At 40.5% G+C, this 16,546-nt stretch overlaps 1 protein-coding gene across 1 annotated transcript in view; it reads right to left on the bottom strand.

Annotated features, from left to right (window-relative positions):
* Positions 1 to 16,546, bottom strand: part of ESR1 (estrogen receptor 1) — a 276,074-nt gene that overhangs the window by 62,378 nt on the left and 197,150 nt on the right. The window contains exon 5 of the mRNA XM_040238694.1: positions 6,283 to 6,421. Within this exon, the coding sequence (XP_040094628.1) occupies positions 6,283 to 6,421 (139 nt within the window). The remainder of the gene's footprint in view (positions 1 to 6,282; positions 6,422 to 16,546) is intronic.

Here is a 16,546-nt window from a genome sequence, read left to right as displayed (position 1 = left end):
CAGCTATTTAGTAGAAGAAGCAAAATATCTTCTCCCAGGGCAGCAACCTGTTTTTCTCTTAAGGAAGAGAACTTATTCTGATTCCATGCCTAAAGTCAAAGAACTTTCTGTTGTCCAATATTATTTCCTACAGGCAGAGCCTCTTGATGCAGGAGTGATGGAAAGAGCCAGATCAACAACCTTCTGGCCAGACACTTGGTAGAGAGAATATTCTGCTTGTCGGATTAACCTCTGCTTTTTAAATGGATGAATAGGTTTTTTTTTTTTTTTTTTTTTTTTTCCCTGAGAGTGAATAGGAATTGAAAGAGAGTGCTTTGGCCTCCCTGAGAAATCCACAAATATTTCTCAGAATTTGTTAGCATGGAAGGCACCAGCAAAACAGAATTAGACAGTGCTCTGCAAACTGGATGGTCTTATTGAGCTGGCAATCCACATTGTTGCCTCTAACATCACATCTGTCTTCCAGTGATAGTAAACTTTACTCCTGCGAAAACAAAGAGATCCCACAAGGAATGACATATCTTGAAGCTTTTGCTTCTGTTTTTGGTCTCTATTTTTCCAGGTTGAGCGCTCAAACAGGACTCAATGAGGAGGCGCATTCCTAGTTGACACAGAGGACATATTTTGTGTTTTCTGGTGCCAAAACACACCAAAGGATTAGGTGCTAGAATGGAAAACGAGTTTTCTCCATTTCCTGATGACTTTCACAGGCGTTCTTATTATCTTTAACTCTCCTCTTGTAAAACACACATACACATACACACACACAAAGAGAGATTACTGGGTTCTCTATTAATACCTTATAATAAGCTTTATTTCTTAGTTTTCACAGAAAGAGATGACTGCATTAAGTGTTTGGAACTCACTCCTGCAGGCTATGGGGGAAGAACTGGAAATTGTGGGTAGGCTAAGTATGGCAAGGATAAAATTAGCCTTCGAGCATATGACTACCAGGAAAGTTACAAACTACCAGAATCAAGATATCATGGCCTGTCATCAGGAAGTAAATCAAGCAATAACTCTTTTTAAATGGTGCAAGATAGCAAATATGTCCTCTGCTCACAAACATGAGATGACAACCCAGCAGATTTTTATATTCCTATAATCACTAAACCTCACTTACCAGTGCTAACACTTGAGTAATTACGAGGAAAGACTGGGGTACATTTTATCCTCTTGATAGCCTTGGAAAGCACAAATGCCTGTATTTGCAAAGAAGGTCTGAGAAAACAGAACATCAATACGATCTATCGCAGATAAATCCCTGTCTCCAGTTAGTAATGTTGGTAATCCAAGGGTGACAGGACTAGTTAGGACTTCTGGCTTTCACTTTTCCCTGTGCCTATGAAGATGTAAGCACTCAAGGGAGACTGACTTTGCAAAGGTGGTATCACCAAACTTGAGATAAAACAAAAATGATGCAGCTAACACTCATCTTAGCTGAAACTCCAGTACTTTGGGCACCTCATGTGAAGAGTTAACTCATTGGAAAAGACTCTGATGCTGGAAGGGATTGGCGGCAGGAGGAGAAGGGGATGACAGAGGATGAGATGGCTGGATGGCATCATGGACTCGATGGACATGAGTCTGAGTGAACTCCGGGAGTTGGTGATGGACAGGGAGGCCTGGCGTGCTGCAATTCATGGGGTCGCAGAGTTGGACACGACTGAGCGACTGAACTGAACTGAACTGAACACTCATCTTTCGCTTACCAGCTCTCAAACACTTGGTTTTGAAACTCGTGGATTTCTACAGCTTGTTACCAAAAAGTGTTTACAATGTGCAAAAGGATTGGAAAAGGGCAAAAGGGAGATCAGGATGACAGGCTAATCAGAGAGCTGAATGTTATCAGAGGGGTTGGGAGCCTGCAAGTCAAAAACATAAACAGTGTTCTCAGCTTTCACTCAAAAGCCATCTTCCAGATGTATAAAATTTCAAGTGAGTTACTGGTCACAATATTGTTTACTGTTATAACTATATCAAGGTCATTGAAAGAAGTTATCTTCTAATACCAAGAGAGTAATTTAATAATATTGATTTTTTTCCATATTTAGGTACATGATAAATAGAAAAGTATAGAAAATTTTATACTATAGGCCATAATTTTTAACATATTTAGTATTAATTATTTATATAACTCATGAGGCTTCCCAGGGGTTGGCGCAGTGGTAAAGAATCCACTTGCTGATGTAGAAAACACAGGAGACATAGATTCAATCCCTGGGTCAGGAAGATCTCCTGGAGTAGGAAAAGACAACCTGCTCCAGTGTTCTTGCCTGGAGAGTTCCATGGGCAGAGGAGCCTGGTGGTCTACAGTCCATGGGGTCTCAAAGAGTCTCAGTCACAACTGAGCACATATAATTTATATTTACTTATATATTTTTCTAATCACTAACATATATGTAAATGTATGTAGATCTTGGGGATTTTACTCGATAGTGGGTCTAGTGATGGAAGAAAAGTAAGATCCTTTGTTTATCCTCATTCAGAATTTAACTGGTCTGTGGAATTAAAGCAGAAATGTAAGTACGAACCAAGTGCATTTAGTAATTTGAAAAATCCTCTCAAAACATATGTATCTTAATTTCTTCCAAGTCTAGGAGGGACTAAGCCAGGAATTGTTGAGTAGCTCTGAACAAGAGGTGAGCGAGTATGATGACAAGAACGGTCGAAATGACCATCAGAAGATGTGGTTTCTCCTGACTCTGACATGAGCCACCCGAGGGGCCTTGGCCAGTGAAATTAACAAATACTTATTGGGGATCATGAAAACTGTGTTCACTGGAGGGAGCAAAACAGACAAACAAGATCTGGTTCCTGTCCACAAGAAGTTCATGAGCTTGCAGAGAAGTTAAGACATATGATCATAACTTACAGGCAGAAGGAGAAGAAGAGGAGCAGAAACCAAACCTAGTGAGAACTTAAGACAAAGGAAAGGCTACTTTCTGGCTGAAGAGGAGAGACTCTAAAGGAAGGTTTTTCCAGAAGAGTGGCAACTCTAGAGAGCCTTAAAGAAGGTCCCAAGATTCTGACAATTCTAAAGACCCAGGGCCTTTCAGAAGCAGTGGGAAAAAATCCTTGAAGAGTGAAATTAAGTTTGTGGCTCTCAGGCTGAAGTCAGGGTCCAGGTGTTTTCAGCCTGGACATGAGCTCACCTGGCTCACTTAATCCCCAGAACTCCTTTTTGGACTCATAGTCACTGGCTTTCCCCATTACATCATTGGCCCAGCCCTGCAGATGTTCGTGTCTATGACACTTGCAACAGGGATTCGTAATTACCAAGATAAAAAGTCTAGAGAGTACTTTCTAAAGAAGAGAGAAAGCTGAGTCAGGAAGCATCAGGATCGCAGCTGTGCCTTACAAAGAAGTATCTGGCAGCCCTCTGGGAAGAGACTAAAGGGAAGAGGGCTGATGGCTGAGAAAGAGACGTAGTGGTGGCCAGGCCACACTTTAGGGAGGGTGATGTGGACCTGTGCTAGGGGAGGCCTGGAGACAAAGAGGAGTGTGGATTTCAGAAACAGAGAAGGAAAGACTTGGCAATTAATTGGATAACATGATGGGGGTTGGGGGAGTAGAATCCATGGTTAATTTGAACTTGAAAACTTCAGTGTCTAGGTAAATGTTGATGCCACTAATAGCAATAAAGAAAAGGAACAACTTGATGAGGAAGATTCAGGGAGAGTTCTTGTGAGTCTGAAGAGTTTAAAGGATATTGCAATAGGAAAATCTAGAGTAGTGGTTCTCAACCAGGGACAATTCTGTGCCTCCTCTCCTGCCACACACATGGGACATTTAGAAATGTCTAGATGGGCTTCCCAGGTGCACGAGTGGTGAAGAAGCCGCCTGCCAATGCAGGAGACCTAAGAGACAAGGGTTCAATCCCTGGGTTGGGAAGAGCTCTTGAAGAAGGAAACAAAAACCCACTCCAGTATTCTTGCCTGGGAAATGACATGGACAGAGGAGCCTGGTAGGCTATGGTCCATGGGGTCCAAAGAGTTAGACATGACTGAGCAACTTAGCACACATGCAGAGACATTTGGGGTTGTTATCTCCAGGGAAAGGAATGCTGCTATGAGAGCACCGAGCAGGTCAAGTCCAGGGATGCTCCTAAACATCCTATAACACACAGGATAGTTCCCCATAAGAGAGAACAATCCAACCAAAAATGTCAATAGTGCAGAAGCTGAGAAATCCTGGTCTAGAGGTGGTAGGAACTGCTCATCTGGAATATGAGAAAGTAGGAGTGGAGAGAGATTAGAACTCTTAGTCACTCACACTGCAGTGAGAGACAGGGGAGAAAATTAACCACAGTGAGAATATGCAGAAAAGAGAGATAAGCAGGTGCATGATAAAACTAGGCAATATCACCTCATGGCAAAGTGAGTTCATTGGGATGAAGTGATGTCAAAAACGCTTTCACATCTAAAATGCAACAATTGATGATTGCTTTCAGGAAGTGTGTACTCAAGAAGATAAACATGGACTAGGTAGTCATCATGAAATCATGAGGCAGATCAATTCAGTCATGAATGTCCCCCAAATCCTCAACCTTCAAGATACCTTCCAGTCTATAGAGGGGAAACATTATACGCGGTCTGTGATTTTCATTTGCAAATTTATTATAATTCAGTCACAGAACCACATGACTGTAACAGGTGGAAAAAAAAAACTTTTTTAAGAGTAGAAGAAGAAGGAGGAAGAGGAGGAGGGAGAAAAGAAGGAAGAGAGAGGTGAAAAAATAAGGTAAGAGGAGAGCAAAGGAAGAAGGAGAAAAGATGTGGAAAGGAAACTTGACAAGAGAAGAGAAGGGAAAGGAAAGAAAAGGAAGACAAGAGAAGTGAGAAGCACTGCAGAGACATCCTTTAAGGAAGACAGACACTGCATGAGGGGCTCTACGGAACGAGACCAGTGGCCATCCTCAATCATTCCAAGAAATTGTGATATGGGATTATATTCCATGGAAAGAGAGAGTTGCTTCTTGAATAGCATCATCACTGTTTTTCAAAAGCTATAATAATACAAAATGATGAAATGGTAACCAATACTTATGCAATGCTCCAGAGTTAAATCAATGTTGCCAGAAGTCTGCTCCAGGGGGTTTGGCAGGTATAAGGAAGGAAGCTGGAGCATGACAGGAGATGGGAGGCAGTCTGGTGCTCCGAAAGGAAGGAAAGCACAGAGATGCATTGGGAGCAACCTGGCGACCTTGGACTGATGAGCAGAGGCATACAAAGTCGGCAAGAAACTTTAGAAAATGGCTCTTTCCCATTCACATGTTTATGGCATCCATAAAGACAAGGTATACCTGGAAAGAAAAGGTCACAGCAGCAGACCAAAGGCGGCATCACTGATGAGGAGGGAATGTGAAGAACACGTGTGCAGGGCAGGAGGCAACGTGTTATGCCAGAGCCAGACAGATCCTGAATTCCAATCCTGGCTTCCCCATCAGCTCATTCCATGCTTTCCCAAGTAGCAGAATGTGTCTGAAACTTAGCTTCCTTTCTGGTAAAACGGGAGTGATAAGGCTTCCCAGGAGTGCCGTGATGATTAAATGAGATCATGTATGTAAAGCCTTCAGCACAGCAGTTGGTGCTGGGTAGGGACTCTGTCAGGGGTAACTGCTGTTAAATAATGTCTAAATCCAATTACTCTAAGTAATGACTGAGGAAGAACAATAGGACTCACATTCCGAGTCAACCCAAATAGAACGCATGAAACAAGGTAGCACATTCGAAAACTGAATTCTCCATTTTCACAAATAAGCAAGTTAACTTTTATGAATTCATAAAACTGGAAGTGGCCTTTGGAACTATGATCAAACTTCCTCATTTAATGATGGAAAAATTGGAAGAGGAAATGAAAAGACTATTGTGGTTTGGATGTACGTGAACCAAAAAAAGATTTTAATTACAGGAAAGTTACTCATGATTTTTTTATATAACACAAGGTGAAGACGGAGTTAGAAAATTACAGTTCATAATGTTATAAATACAAGCAAATACATGTATATACGTAAATCCATATATGTATATTATAAACACATATACAATATCCATACATCTATGTTAGAAATGATAGAGCTAACCTGCAGAGACATCAGGCAGACAGTTAACCTTAGCTATCTGTGAACTCAATTACCCTACCTCACTTGAATTCACCCATTTGTAAACATATCTGATAAAGTTCTTGGAAGTTTCACAGAATGCTGAATAAACAAGCTTCAGTGTAAAACTGGTGATTCTCATGGATGTACTTTCCCCAAGCTACAGCTAGGTCACTCACCTGTCCAGGAGAAGGTTAGGAGCAAATAGGAGCTTCCCTGGATGCTCCATGGAGCGCCAGACAAGACCAATCATGAGGATCTCTAGCCAGGCACATTCCAAAAGGTGGACTTGATCATGGAGGGCCAGATCCACAAATCCTGAAACGAGACAAGAAAACCCCTCTGACTCAAATGAAAAGGAATTGCGGGTGAAATGAATGGAACCAGGGATTTGAATGGTTAGGGTCTATTTTTTATAAGATGTTAAAACATAAACTAGAAGCACACTTAAGAAAATCAAACAACTATTTTTTAAGCCTTGTATATCAATGAACATTAACGTGGCATTTTCTTAGTGTCACCTTTACAAAACTGTACTAACTTATGTAACCCACTTAGCTTTCTATAAAGTTCTGAACTTAAATGGTATTTATATGTGTATGCTTTTACTTGGGCATTTCTAATAGCCTTATATGATTATTATACTTCATTTCTGTTTCAGCTGAAGATATTTAGGTGTAAGAAATTTAAATTACTTGCACTAAACCAAATAGGTATTGAAGAACAGGCACGACCAAAGTCACCCAATTTCTACTTCTTTGCTGCGTCACTAAGTCATGCTCTTTTTTTCACACCATGTAAAAGAAAGACTAATAAAATAGCATATGTATATAAATCACTTGAAAATCAGATTAAAAAAAAGTGACATTCTGATTTCTTGTTTTCTAATGGCTTATTGAGAGAGTAAAGCTTTTTCCAATCATTACTGACAATATGGTGGATGCCTACTAATAATGAGAAAGAGGAGGAGGAGAAGGAGAAGAGGGAGAAAGAAGAGGAAGATTAATTCACTGAACCTCCACTATGGGTTAGAAGCAATGCTAAGTACCACCATGCCAATTTTTAAAAGTATTTACTAATACAATAATTTCTAGAGATAGGAACCCACGGGGATACCATTTTACAGATAGGAAACAAATGTTCAGAGAGTTTAGATACCTGTTGAGGTCAGAGACAGGAATAGAGTCTCCAGAACCTATGCCCTTGACCACAAGTGCCACCACTTCTTGTGAGCTGCAATTGATTACAGACTTTGGATCAAGTGGCTAAATAAACCTAACCACACAAATTAAGACATGCCAGAGTGAGTGACCGGGGCATTGCATAAACGAGATGTCCATAAAGTCTGCTGTTTTCCAAATCAGTTCCCTATGCTTTTGCCCGGGGACATCCCATCACATTTCTTTCCTCTCCCTCTCTGCCCTCAGCTCTTTTGTTCTCTCTCATCCATGAGACTGGGTCTAGGATTTCCATTTTCCTTTGTCTTCTTTATTCTTTTCTCACTAATATTATACTTCTATTAGTTATCTATGCTTGTATTTACTAAAAAGCCAAAATGTAAGCTCATTTTCCTTAAGCAGCAGTATTGATGTTTTGCCTACTGAATGTTTCCTCTTGGGGATGTTGGTTAAAACAATTAACACTAAACAATTAACTCACCATTTCTTTCATAATTAAGTGTTTTCTTTCATGAAATCCGTACCACTAAATAGATGATGATCCATAGAGAAAAACCCAAACTAGAGAAAGACCCTCTAGCCACTATTCCATAACCAAGCCTCATAAATTTTATCTTTCAAATAATGATAAAATTATTTTTCTCCAATCTATATGTCCACCACTACTCTATCTATTTAATTCCCAAGAGGCTCCCACCTTTTTGCCTAACTTCTTTAACTCAGCATAATTGTTTTGAGACTTACCTATGTTGTTGAATAGAGAAACACTGTAGTTGACTCTCTTCATTGCTGAATATTTCATTGTATGGATATGGCCAATCAATAAATACAATTTTGTTATCTTTTCATTGTATATTCGGTTTGTTTACTTTGGGCTATTACAAATAAAATTGCCATGAGCAATCTATGCACAATTTTTTTGTATGAATGTATGCTTTCATTTCTCCTGGGTAAATATTAAATGTACTATGACGGGAGTATATAGAAGGTATGGGATAGGTATATGTTTACCTTTTTAAGAAACTCTTATACTGTTTTCAAAAGTGATTGTTCCATTTACCACTAGGGCTGCCTGGGAAGCCTCCCCGCTGCCCCCTCCCCCTGTCCCCAGTCAATAGCAATAGATGAGAGTAAGTTACTCTACCTCTTTAGCCAGTAACTGATATGGGCAGTCTTTTTCATTTTAGTCATTCTAGCAGATATACAGTGGAGAAGGCAATGGCACCCCACTCCAGTACTCTTGCCCAGAAAATCCCATGGACAGAGGAGCCTGGTAGGCTGCAGTCCATAGGGTTGCTGAGGGTCGGAAACGACTGAGCGACTTCACTTTCATTTTTCACTTTCATGCATTGGAGAAGGAAATGGCAACCCACTCCAGTGTTCTTGCCTAGAGAATCCCAGGGATGGGGGAGCCTGGTGGGCTGCCGTCTATGGGGTCGCACAGAGCCAGACAAGACTGAAGCGACTTAGCAGTAACAGCAGCAGTAGATATACAGAGGTTTCACACTGGCACTATGATTTGAATTAGCATTTCCCTAAAAATTAATGATATTGCACATCTTTTCATGTGCTTCTAACAGGTCGTTATCTTATACTATACTCACATTAATTATGCATGTATCTGTAAATTCTGCTAGACTATATACTCATTAGAAGCACAAAATGCATGATTCTATCAAATTATGCCTTTTTAAAGTCTCAATTTATTACCCCTTCTGCTAGATCATTCAGCCATGCCAACAGTGTAGCATTTACCAGAGAGAGTCTTCTCCCTGGAAAGAGTGGGTTTCACTCATTTATGACTTGTAACCAGAGAGAATATGGGCCTTTCTTGTTCATAAGAAAAATTAAAGGATTAAAAAACTGTGATTGGGTTTTAGGACTTTGGGGAACAAACCCTACACCCTGCAATCTTGCACCCATAGTGTGCACTGGGTCAAAATGGACTAGCCTTGCGAGGAAGAAGCACTGTCTGTGGCAGCAAGGAATGCTTCTTTTTATGAGTAGCCAACATTTAATGGGATAAACAAACTCTAGTGAGCAGTGCTTAAAAGGAAAGCTCACACAGAAGTTTTAATTCTTTGAAAGTTCACCCCAATCTTCTGGGTAAATTCTCGGAGTAGTCTTTTTTTTTTTTTTAATTGAAGGATAATTCCTTTACAGAATTTTTTCTGTCAAACCTCAACATGAATCAGCCATAGGTATACATATATCCCATCCTTTTTGAACCTCCCTCCCACCTCCCTCCTCATCCCACCCCTCTAGGTTGATACAGAGCCCCTGTTTGAGTTTCCTGAGCGATACAGCAAATTACCACTGACTACCTAGTTTACATTAAAAAAAAAAATTACCCGGTAAATCTAACTCACTTTCAGAAACGTTAACATTCAAAAGGTATTTTCTCTTTTCTCATGACATTCCCTAATTGATGTGGGGAAAAAGTAATCATGTGATAATGTCACCCATAATGAAACCCAACCCATATTGTTCTATACCCTCCATGAGCCCCCAGTAATCACACAGGATGAGATTTAGGGGCCATCTTACGAGAGAACAGTAGCCATTGAACCACTCAAGTTTGGGAAACCAAAGGGGCACTTTCTGGTATCCTACCTTGCAGATTAAACTGAACCATACTTTCCAATTCTCACATCAAAACTTCAGTGCTATTTAAGTTGGACAGTTTTAGTGGCCTTTGGGGAGCCTCAGAAGCTCACCATAACCATTTGTACCACAGAGGTCTGGTGATTATGAAATCTGTCTGAAGTACGTCTGCTAGTAATAGTGTTCAGCCTGAATCCAGCAGAATTGCTGGGTCCTTCTGTTGAAATGATGTAGATCTCTCAAAAAAGAAATAGTTGATTTAATTATCTTTCCCAGCTGTGCATATTGCCTGCAGACAAGGGTTACTGTGTCTCTTGCAAAGGATCCTCTGCAAGTTCCTGGGGAAGGGTTGCAGGAAGTGTGCAAAGACTGTTAATTAACCTTTCCAAAGAACGGGAGGGATTCCAAAGAGGGTTACTGGATGGAGTGTCTCCTTTCTTCCAATATACTGACCTCAATATTATTTTAACCACACAGAAGCTAAATGTTTTTTTGGTGTAGAATAAATGTCCTTGAGTACTCTAAATTCATATCCAGTGAAGAAAAATAATGTAATAAATCCCACACAAAATTGTACTGGGCCAACTATATGCAGGGTACATCATGAGAAATGCTGGGCTGGAAGAAACACAAGCTGGAATCAAGATTGTTGGGAGAAATATCAATCACCTCAGATATGCAGATGACACCACCCTTATGGCAGAAAGTGAAGAGGAAGTAAAAAGCCTCTTAATGAAAGTGAAAGTGGAGAGTGAAAAGGTTCGCCTAAAGCTCAACATTCAGAAAACAAAGATCATGGCATCTGGTCCCATCACTTCATGGGAAATAGATGGGGAAACAGTGGAAACGGTGTCAGACTTTATTTTTGGGGGCTCCAAAATCACTGCAAATGGTGATTGCAGCCAGGAAATTAAAAGACGCTTACTCCTTGGAAGAAAAGTTATGAGCAACCTAGATAGCATATTCAAAAGCAGAGACATTACTTTGCCGACTAAGGTCCGTCTAGTCAAGGCTATGGTTTTTCCTGTGGTCATGTATGGATGTGAAAGTTGGACTGTGAAGAAGGCTGAGCGCCAAAGAATTGATGCATTTGAACTGTGGTGTTGGAGAAGACTCTTTAGAGTCCCTTGGACTGCAAGGAGATCCAACCAGTCCATTCTGAAGGAGATCAGCCCTGGGATTTCTTTGGAAGGAATGATGCTAAAGCTGAAACTCCAGTACTTGGGCCACCTCATGCAAAGAGTTGACTCATTGGAAAAGACTCTGATGCTGGGAGGGATTAGGGGCAGGAGGAGAAGGGGACAACAGAGGATGAGATGGGTGGATGGCATCACTGACTCGATGGACGTGAGTCTGAGTGAACTCTAGGAGTTGGTGATGGACAGGGAGGCGTGGCATGCTGCGATTCATGGGGTCGCAAAGAGTCGGACACGACTGAGTGACTGAACTGAACTGAACTGAACTTATCTAAAGGGGCTTCCGAGGTAGCTCAGGAGTAAAGAATCTGCCTGGCAATGCAGGAAATGCAGGTTCAGTTCCTGGGTTGGAAAAGACCCCCTGGAAAAGGAAATGGAAACCCACTCCAGTATTCTTGTCTGGGAAATCCCATGGACAGAAGAGCCTGGTGGGCTATAGTCCATCGGGTCTCAAAAGAGTTGAACATGACTCAGCGACTAACAACAATTATCTATAGACATCAAGTTTGATCCTTTGGCTTGTTTTCCTCATAAAAGGAAGAATAATCTAATATGCAACTTCAGCAAAATCTCCTATCATAACTTAGAGACATCCAACAATGCCTTTTTTAAAAAGTAGTAGAATACCAAGAGCTTTACTATTGCTTTTTTCTTTTTCTTTATTTTGAATTGAAGGATAATCGCTTTAGAGTACTGCATTGGTTTCTATGCCTTTCTTGAACACTCGAAAGTCTTACCAACATGAACTGGGAGCTTGTAGCATCTACAGGATACAAACAGAGGCGTCAGTGAGAGATCTCCTTACAGCTGACACTTGTGATTCACACCAATCACTTGGGGACCCTTATCTTAGCAACAGTGACAAGGGCCCCTGGGGCTATGCAGTCCACACCAGTGGGACAGAATGCATATGCCAAGAGTAATAACAACAGGTGATTGAGAGCAAGTGAAGTCATATGCAAGGAAATCTCATTTTATAAAATGAAACTTCAAAAGACTTCCTCTAGTCTGCACTCACAGGTCTAGTCATAGAGTACCCACAGATAGGATATACTGGAAACAGAAATGTCTCAAGTCCCGTTCCCCACTTGCTGTGTGGACATAGATCTGATGAAGCTGAGGGAGCCTTCTTTCAGAGGAAAAAAACTCTCTCTGTACAGTCAACCAGCTTCTTATTTCCAGCCTCATCACCAAGTAAAGATATTCCGGCCTTCTTTCTTGGTTGCAAAGTAACTATTCCTCCTCCAAGATTTTTAACTGAGTTTTGACTGTGGAAAGAGCTCATGGCATGTCTCCCCCACCCCCTCCCTTGGGCTTCATAAGATCCTCTTCCCCACTCTGCTAAGGAGTGCCATACTAATTGCTTAATTTGCCTTGGCACACAAGAAACATTTAAAGCCTTACCCACTCTTACCGGGTGTGGCAAGAGCCTAAGGCAAAATGACTAATGTGAGATGAATGCCTTTCTGCACTGCGGTTGTATAAAAGATAAACCAGCGTGGCTCTTCAGTAGAGGCATGAGAAAAAAGAAAAAAGAATGCTACAGTAATTATATTTCTTATTTCCATGGGATACACTCTATTTAGATGCAAAACAACGTAGAATCTCTCTGAAGAAAAAGGCAACTTTTTCCTGGGGAGCAGTTCTCTCAAAACTCAAAACCAGGTGGTTGGTTCCCTTAGTAAATCCACTGGAAAAAATATTAGTGTCCTGACCTTCAAAAAATTAATCATATTCTCAGTCATATGATGACCCCAATGTTCTCCAAAATGTCAGTTATAAAATTGCCTGTTGCATTCTTTCTGTATTGCCCTAACTCAATGAAAGAAGATTTAAATAATTCATCTCTTTTCCCCTGATGCCAAAATAGTATAAGGTTAAAAAGAAAAAAAGAATGAAATGGAACATGAGATTGTAGCACAAAACAGCTCCACATTGAATAAAACAGGATTTCTGGGATAGAACAGATAATATCAGAAGAACCTAGATCCTAGGTCAAACCCTAAACAGCCTTCACGTCCTTCATTTTGTAATTTTATTTTTCCTTTTCTCCAGAAGATAGTAACTTAATGCCATACTATGAATCATGTACCCCCTGACTATAACCTTCTCCCGCCAAATAAAATTTTGGTTTCTCTTTTATATGTGCCCTCATTATGGAAGGATCCTCACCCTATATACTTTAAGATGTAAGCACTGAAAAATTCTTTTCAGAGAAAAGAGTTTAAGCCATTTAAGTAATGTCATGTACCACTCTTACCAAATAGGTACCACGGTTACAAAATAAGAGGTAATCAAGTATCACTTTGATACTGAATCACAGTGCAAGAAATGGGCCTCCTGCTGAGCCTGCCCCACTTCCCATCCCATGTGTATTCTGTCTTTCCTCCCCTATAATAAAAAGAAGGTGCCCAGGCCTATCTGGCACAATATCATGTATCCAAAGCCCTTATGCAAACATTGTCCTAAACATCCACCTTGCCAATACCAAGTGGCCACTTTCCAGAGGTTATCCTTATCCTCAGGCCTGGTTATTAGTTATTTCCAAGTCACCTCCTAAGACGGGACTTTTTTGGAAGTTATACCTCCTCGGTGCTCTGCAACAGAATGAGGAGGACAGAAGTAATTAAAAGATTAAAAAGTAAAAAGTCACAGACCTAGCTTAAAATTCTTCCTCGGCACACAGCCAGTTATTTAAGGTCTCTGAAAGCTCTTCCCATCTGTAAAATGACCACTTAGGGCTACTGTTAACATTAAGGAGTTAGCAGATGTTCCCGAGTACCACAGTCACTTCTCAATGAACATTTGTTCTCTTCCCTACTTTATCCTGACATTCCGGAACTCCCCATCCAATAGAAGGGAAGACTGCTTTTGCAAAGCATGAAGAAAAGTGATAGGCTTTAAGATATTGTAGATTTAGAACTTCGAAATTCAACTGGGCACTTTGTGTTTGTCCTAAGTCATGTACATTGTGTTTTTTGTTTTTTTCTATTTATATGTTAAAAAAAAAACTAATAAAAAGGATAAAAGACTTCCTGGACATCAAATGGCTCTTATGAAACAACATTTTCATGATTTAAAAGTGGAGGGAACAAGAGCATGTGGATTATATTTCTCCTAAAATACATATGTGGAAAAAAATGGAAAAAGAAGCACGTTTGGGGTTTTGTTGTACGCAAAGCATTTCAAGATGTTTAGCAAATCCAGAATGCAGCTGTCTTTGTGCACCCCCAAAATAAATGGCTGATGATTTTCTATTGAACTCAGAAAACCAAACTGCACTGCCCCTTATTCACCTTGGGGTAGAGAGAATGGATCTTACCCTGCGGTAACTGCCTGCCTTGGGAAATAAAGTGGTGTTCTCAAGGCAATGCTAGGCAGTAAAAACCAGTGGGAAGTGAAGAATTGAATGTGACAAAGTTGATATTTTTAAAATATGTCACATTGAGCATAGTTGACAGCCAAATTAATTTGCGTAAAGATTGAAGAATTCAGTCCAGAGATTTTAGGGTAAACAAAGGTACTGCCTTTTCAAACTACTGGCGCATCCTTCAGACAGCCCTTACTCACATAGATGGCCACACACTGAAAGAATCAGAGATGATGCAAGTAGTGTGCGTGCTCAGCCACTTCAGCAGTATCTGACTCTGCGTGCGACCCCATGGACTGCAGCCCGCCAGGCTCCTCTGTCCATGGCATTCTCCAGGCAAGAACACTGGAGTGGGTTGCCATTTCCTCCCCCAGGGGATCTTTCCGACCCAGGGATCTCTTGCATTGCAGGCGGACCCTTTACCACTGAGCCACCAGGGAAGCCCGATGGAAGTCAAGGTATCTATATAAACCCATGAACTTTCCAATTTGGACTCTGCAGTCTGACAAGGGTGCTGTGTTTAAGCTGACATACACCATGAAGACACTATGACATAATTGTTACTTCCTTCAGAACAGGACAACAGAGCTGAATGCATCTTACACTGAGGATTCTTTTTATATGCACAGATTCGAAGCTTCTGTTTATGGTTCCTCCAAAAGAAAAACAAACAGTGCTGTTTGTGGTTATTCTATTACACGTCTTCCCCATTTTTATCTAAGTGAAAGAGAACCCACAGACAGCTCGCTTGGAAGGACCTGAGATATTTCCCAGATGTCTCTCTTACAATGCATACATGAGGGAAAGGCTAAATGCAGAAGACTGTCTTTCCTCTGAAAATATCTTACATACAATGAGTAGATTACTCACTGAGACAGAATATCCAAAGACAAAATTATCCTTTTTTTTTTAATATACTTTTAACAATAAGTAAGGTATGTGATGACAAAGAAGTTGTTCATCAGGAGAAAAGAATTAATCTCAAAACTATAGCTGACTCTAGAAAGAAAAATGTCAAGACTTTCAGATATGAGGATCATACTTGAGGATCAAAAAAAATGTCCCTCAGAGAAAACAAAGCAGATGGCAGCTCTACCTTGTTACCAATCCCATCTGTATTATACTCAAAGCTTTGGTTCATGAAGAGATGGTTGTCATGACAATAAGCATTTGAGAAGAGTTCTGGAGAAGCTGATGGATTTAAGAGTGTCTCCTAGCTTCCCAATTTTCCCAACACACACAAAACTCCCATCCCCCACATCCTCCAAATAAACAATTCTATTACTTCTTGTATTGGCTACAAAACTATATCCTAATAGTGATGCTACAAAATTTTGCACACTCTCATGTCAAAATCCTCCTCAGAGGGACAAAACAGCTTTTTACTCTGATATAGCACAGCTTGAAAGTAAACTGGTCTTTTTTTTTTTTATTCAGCCAAGCAATTGTATTAACTACAGCTTAATTTTTTTTCCCTTCCAAGCTCAGAAAGAAATCAATTTCAGCTTAAATGAGAAAGGTGGAGGGGGTGGAGTCGAAGAAATTATTTTCCAGTTTCTGAGAGGAGATGGCAAACTAAAGAAGGAAAAAAATTAATAAACTATAAAGTACTTAAGACTGTCCTTTGACATGCTTGTCAAATGGACAGGAAAGGCCGCGCTGTGGAGCAATTCTGAGTTCCCTGATAAAGAGCACGCGCTGGCTGCGTTTAAAAGTCAACAAGCACTTGTACCTTGGAACATACATTTTTTTCCTATCTACCTCGAAGCAGACCCACAGAAGCATTTCAAATAGTACTGTCATCAGTCTGAGTTTTCCGGATAACCGTGGGCTCCCAGTAAACACTACAAATGTCATCAATACAAAGACTGAGAGGGAAGCAGACAATCTCCTTTTAAGAGCAAGTCCCCCAAACAAATGAAAAATGATGATTTCCTCCTACATCCTCCCTGCTCAAATCCCTCAAGGAAACCCAAATTGACCCTAATAATTGTAGGGGGGTGTTTCCTCATACATGTACACACATACACACTTGATTTAAAAGCTACAGGAACACCTGTTGTTGCCAATTACCCAAGGACATCTAGTTCTAGAA

The sequence above is a fragment of the Oryx dammah genome, unplaced genomic scaffold (genome assembly GCF_014754425.2).
Source record: "Oryx dammah isolate SB20612 unplaced genomic scaffold, SCBI_Odam_1.1 HiC_scaffold_4, whole genome shotgun sequence".
NCBI lineage: Eukaryota > Metazoa > Chordata > Mammalia > Artiodactyla > Bovidae > Oryx > Oryx dammah.
The sequence above is the reverse complement of the archived record's forward strand: the minus strand, read 5'-3'. Positions and strand labels throughout refer to the sequence as shown.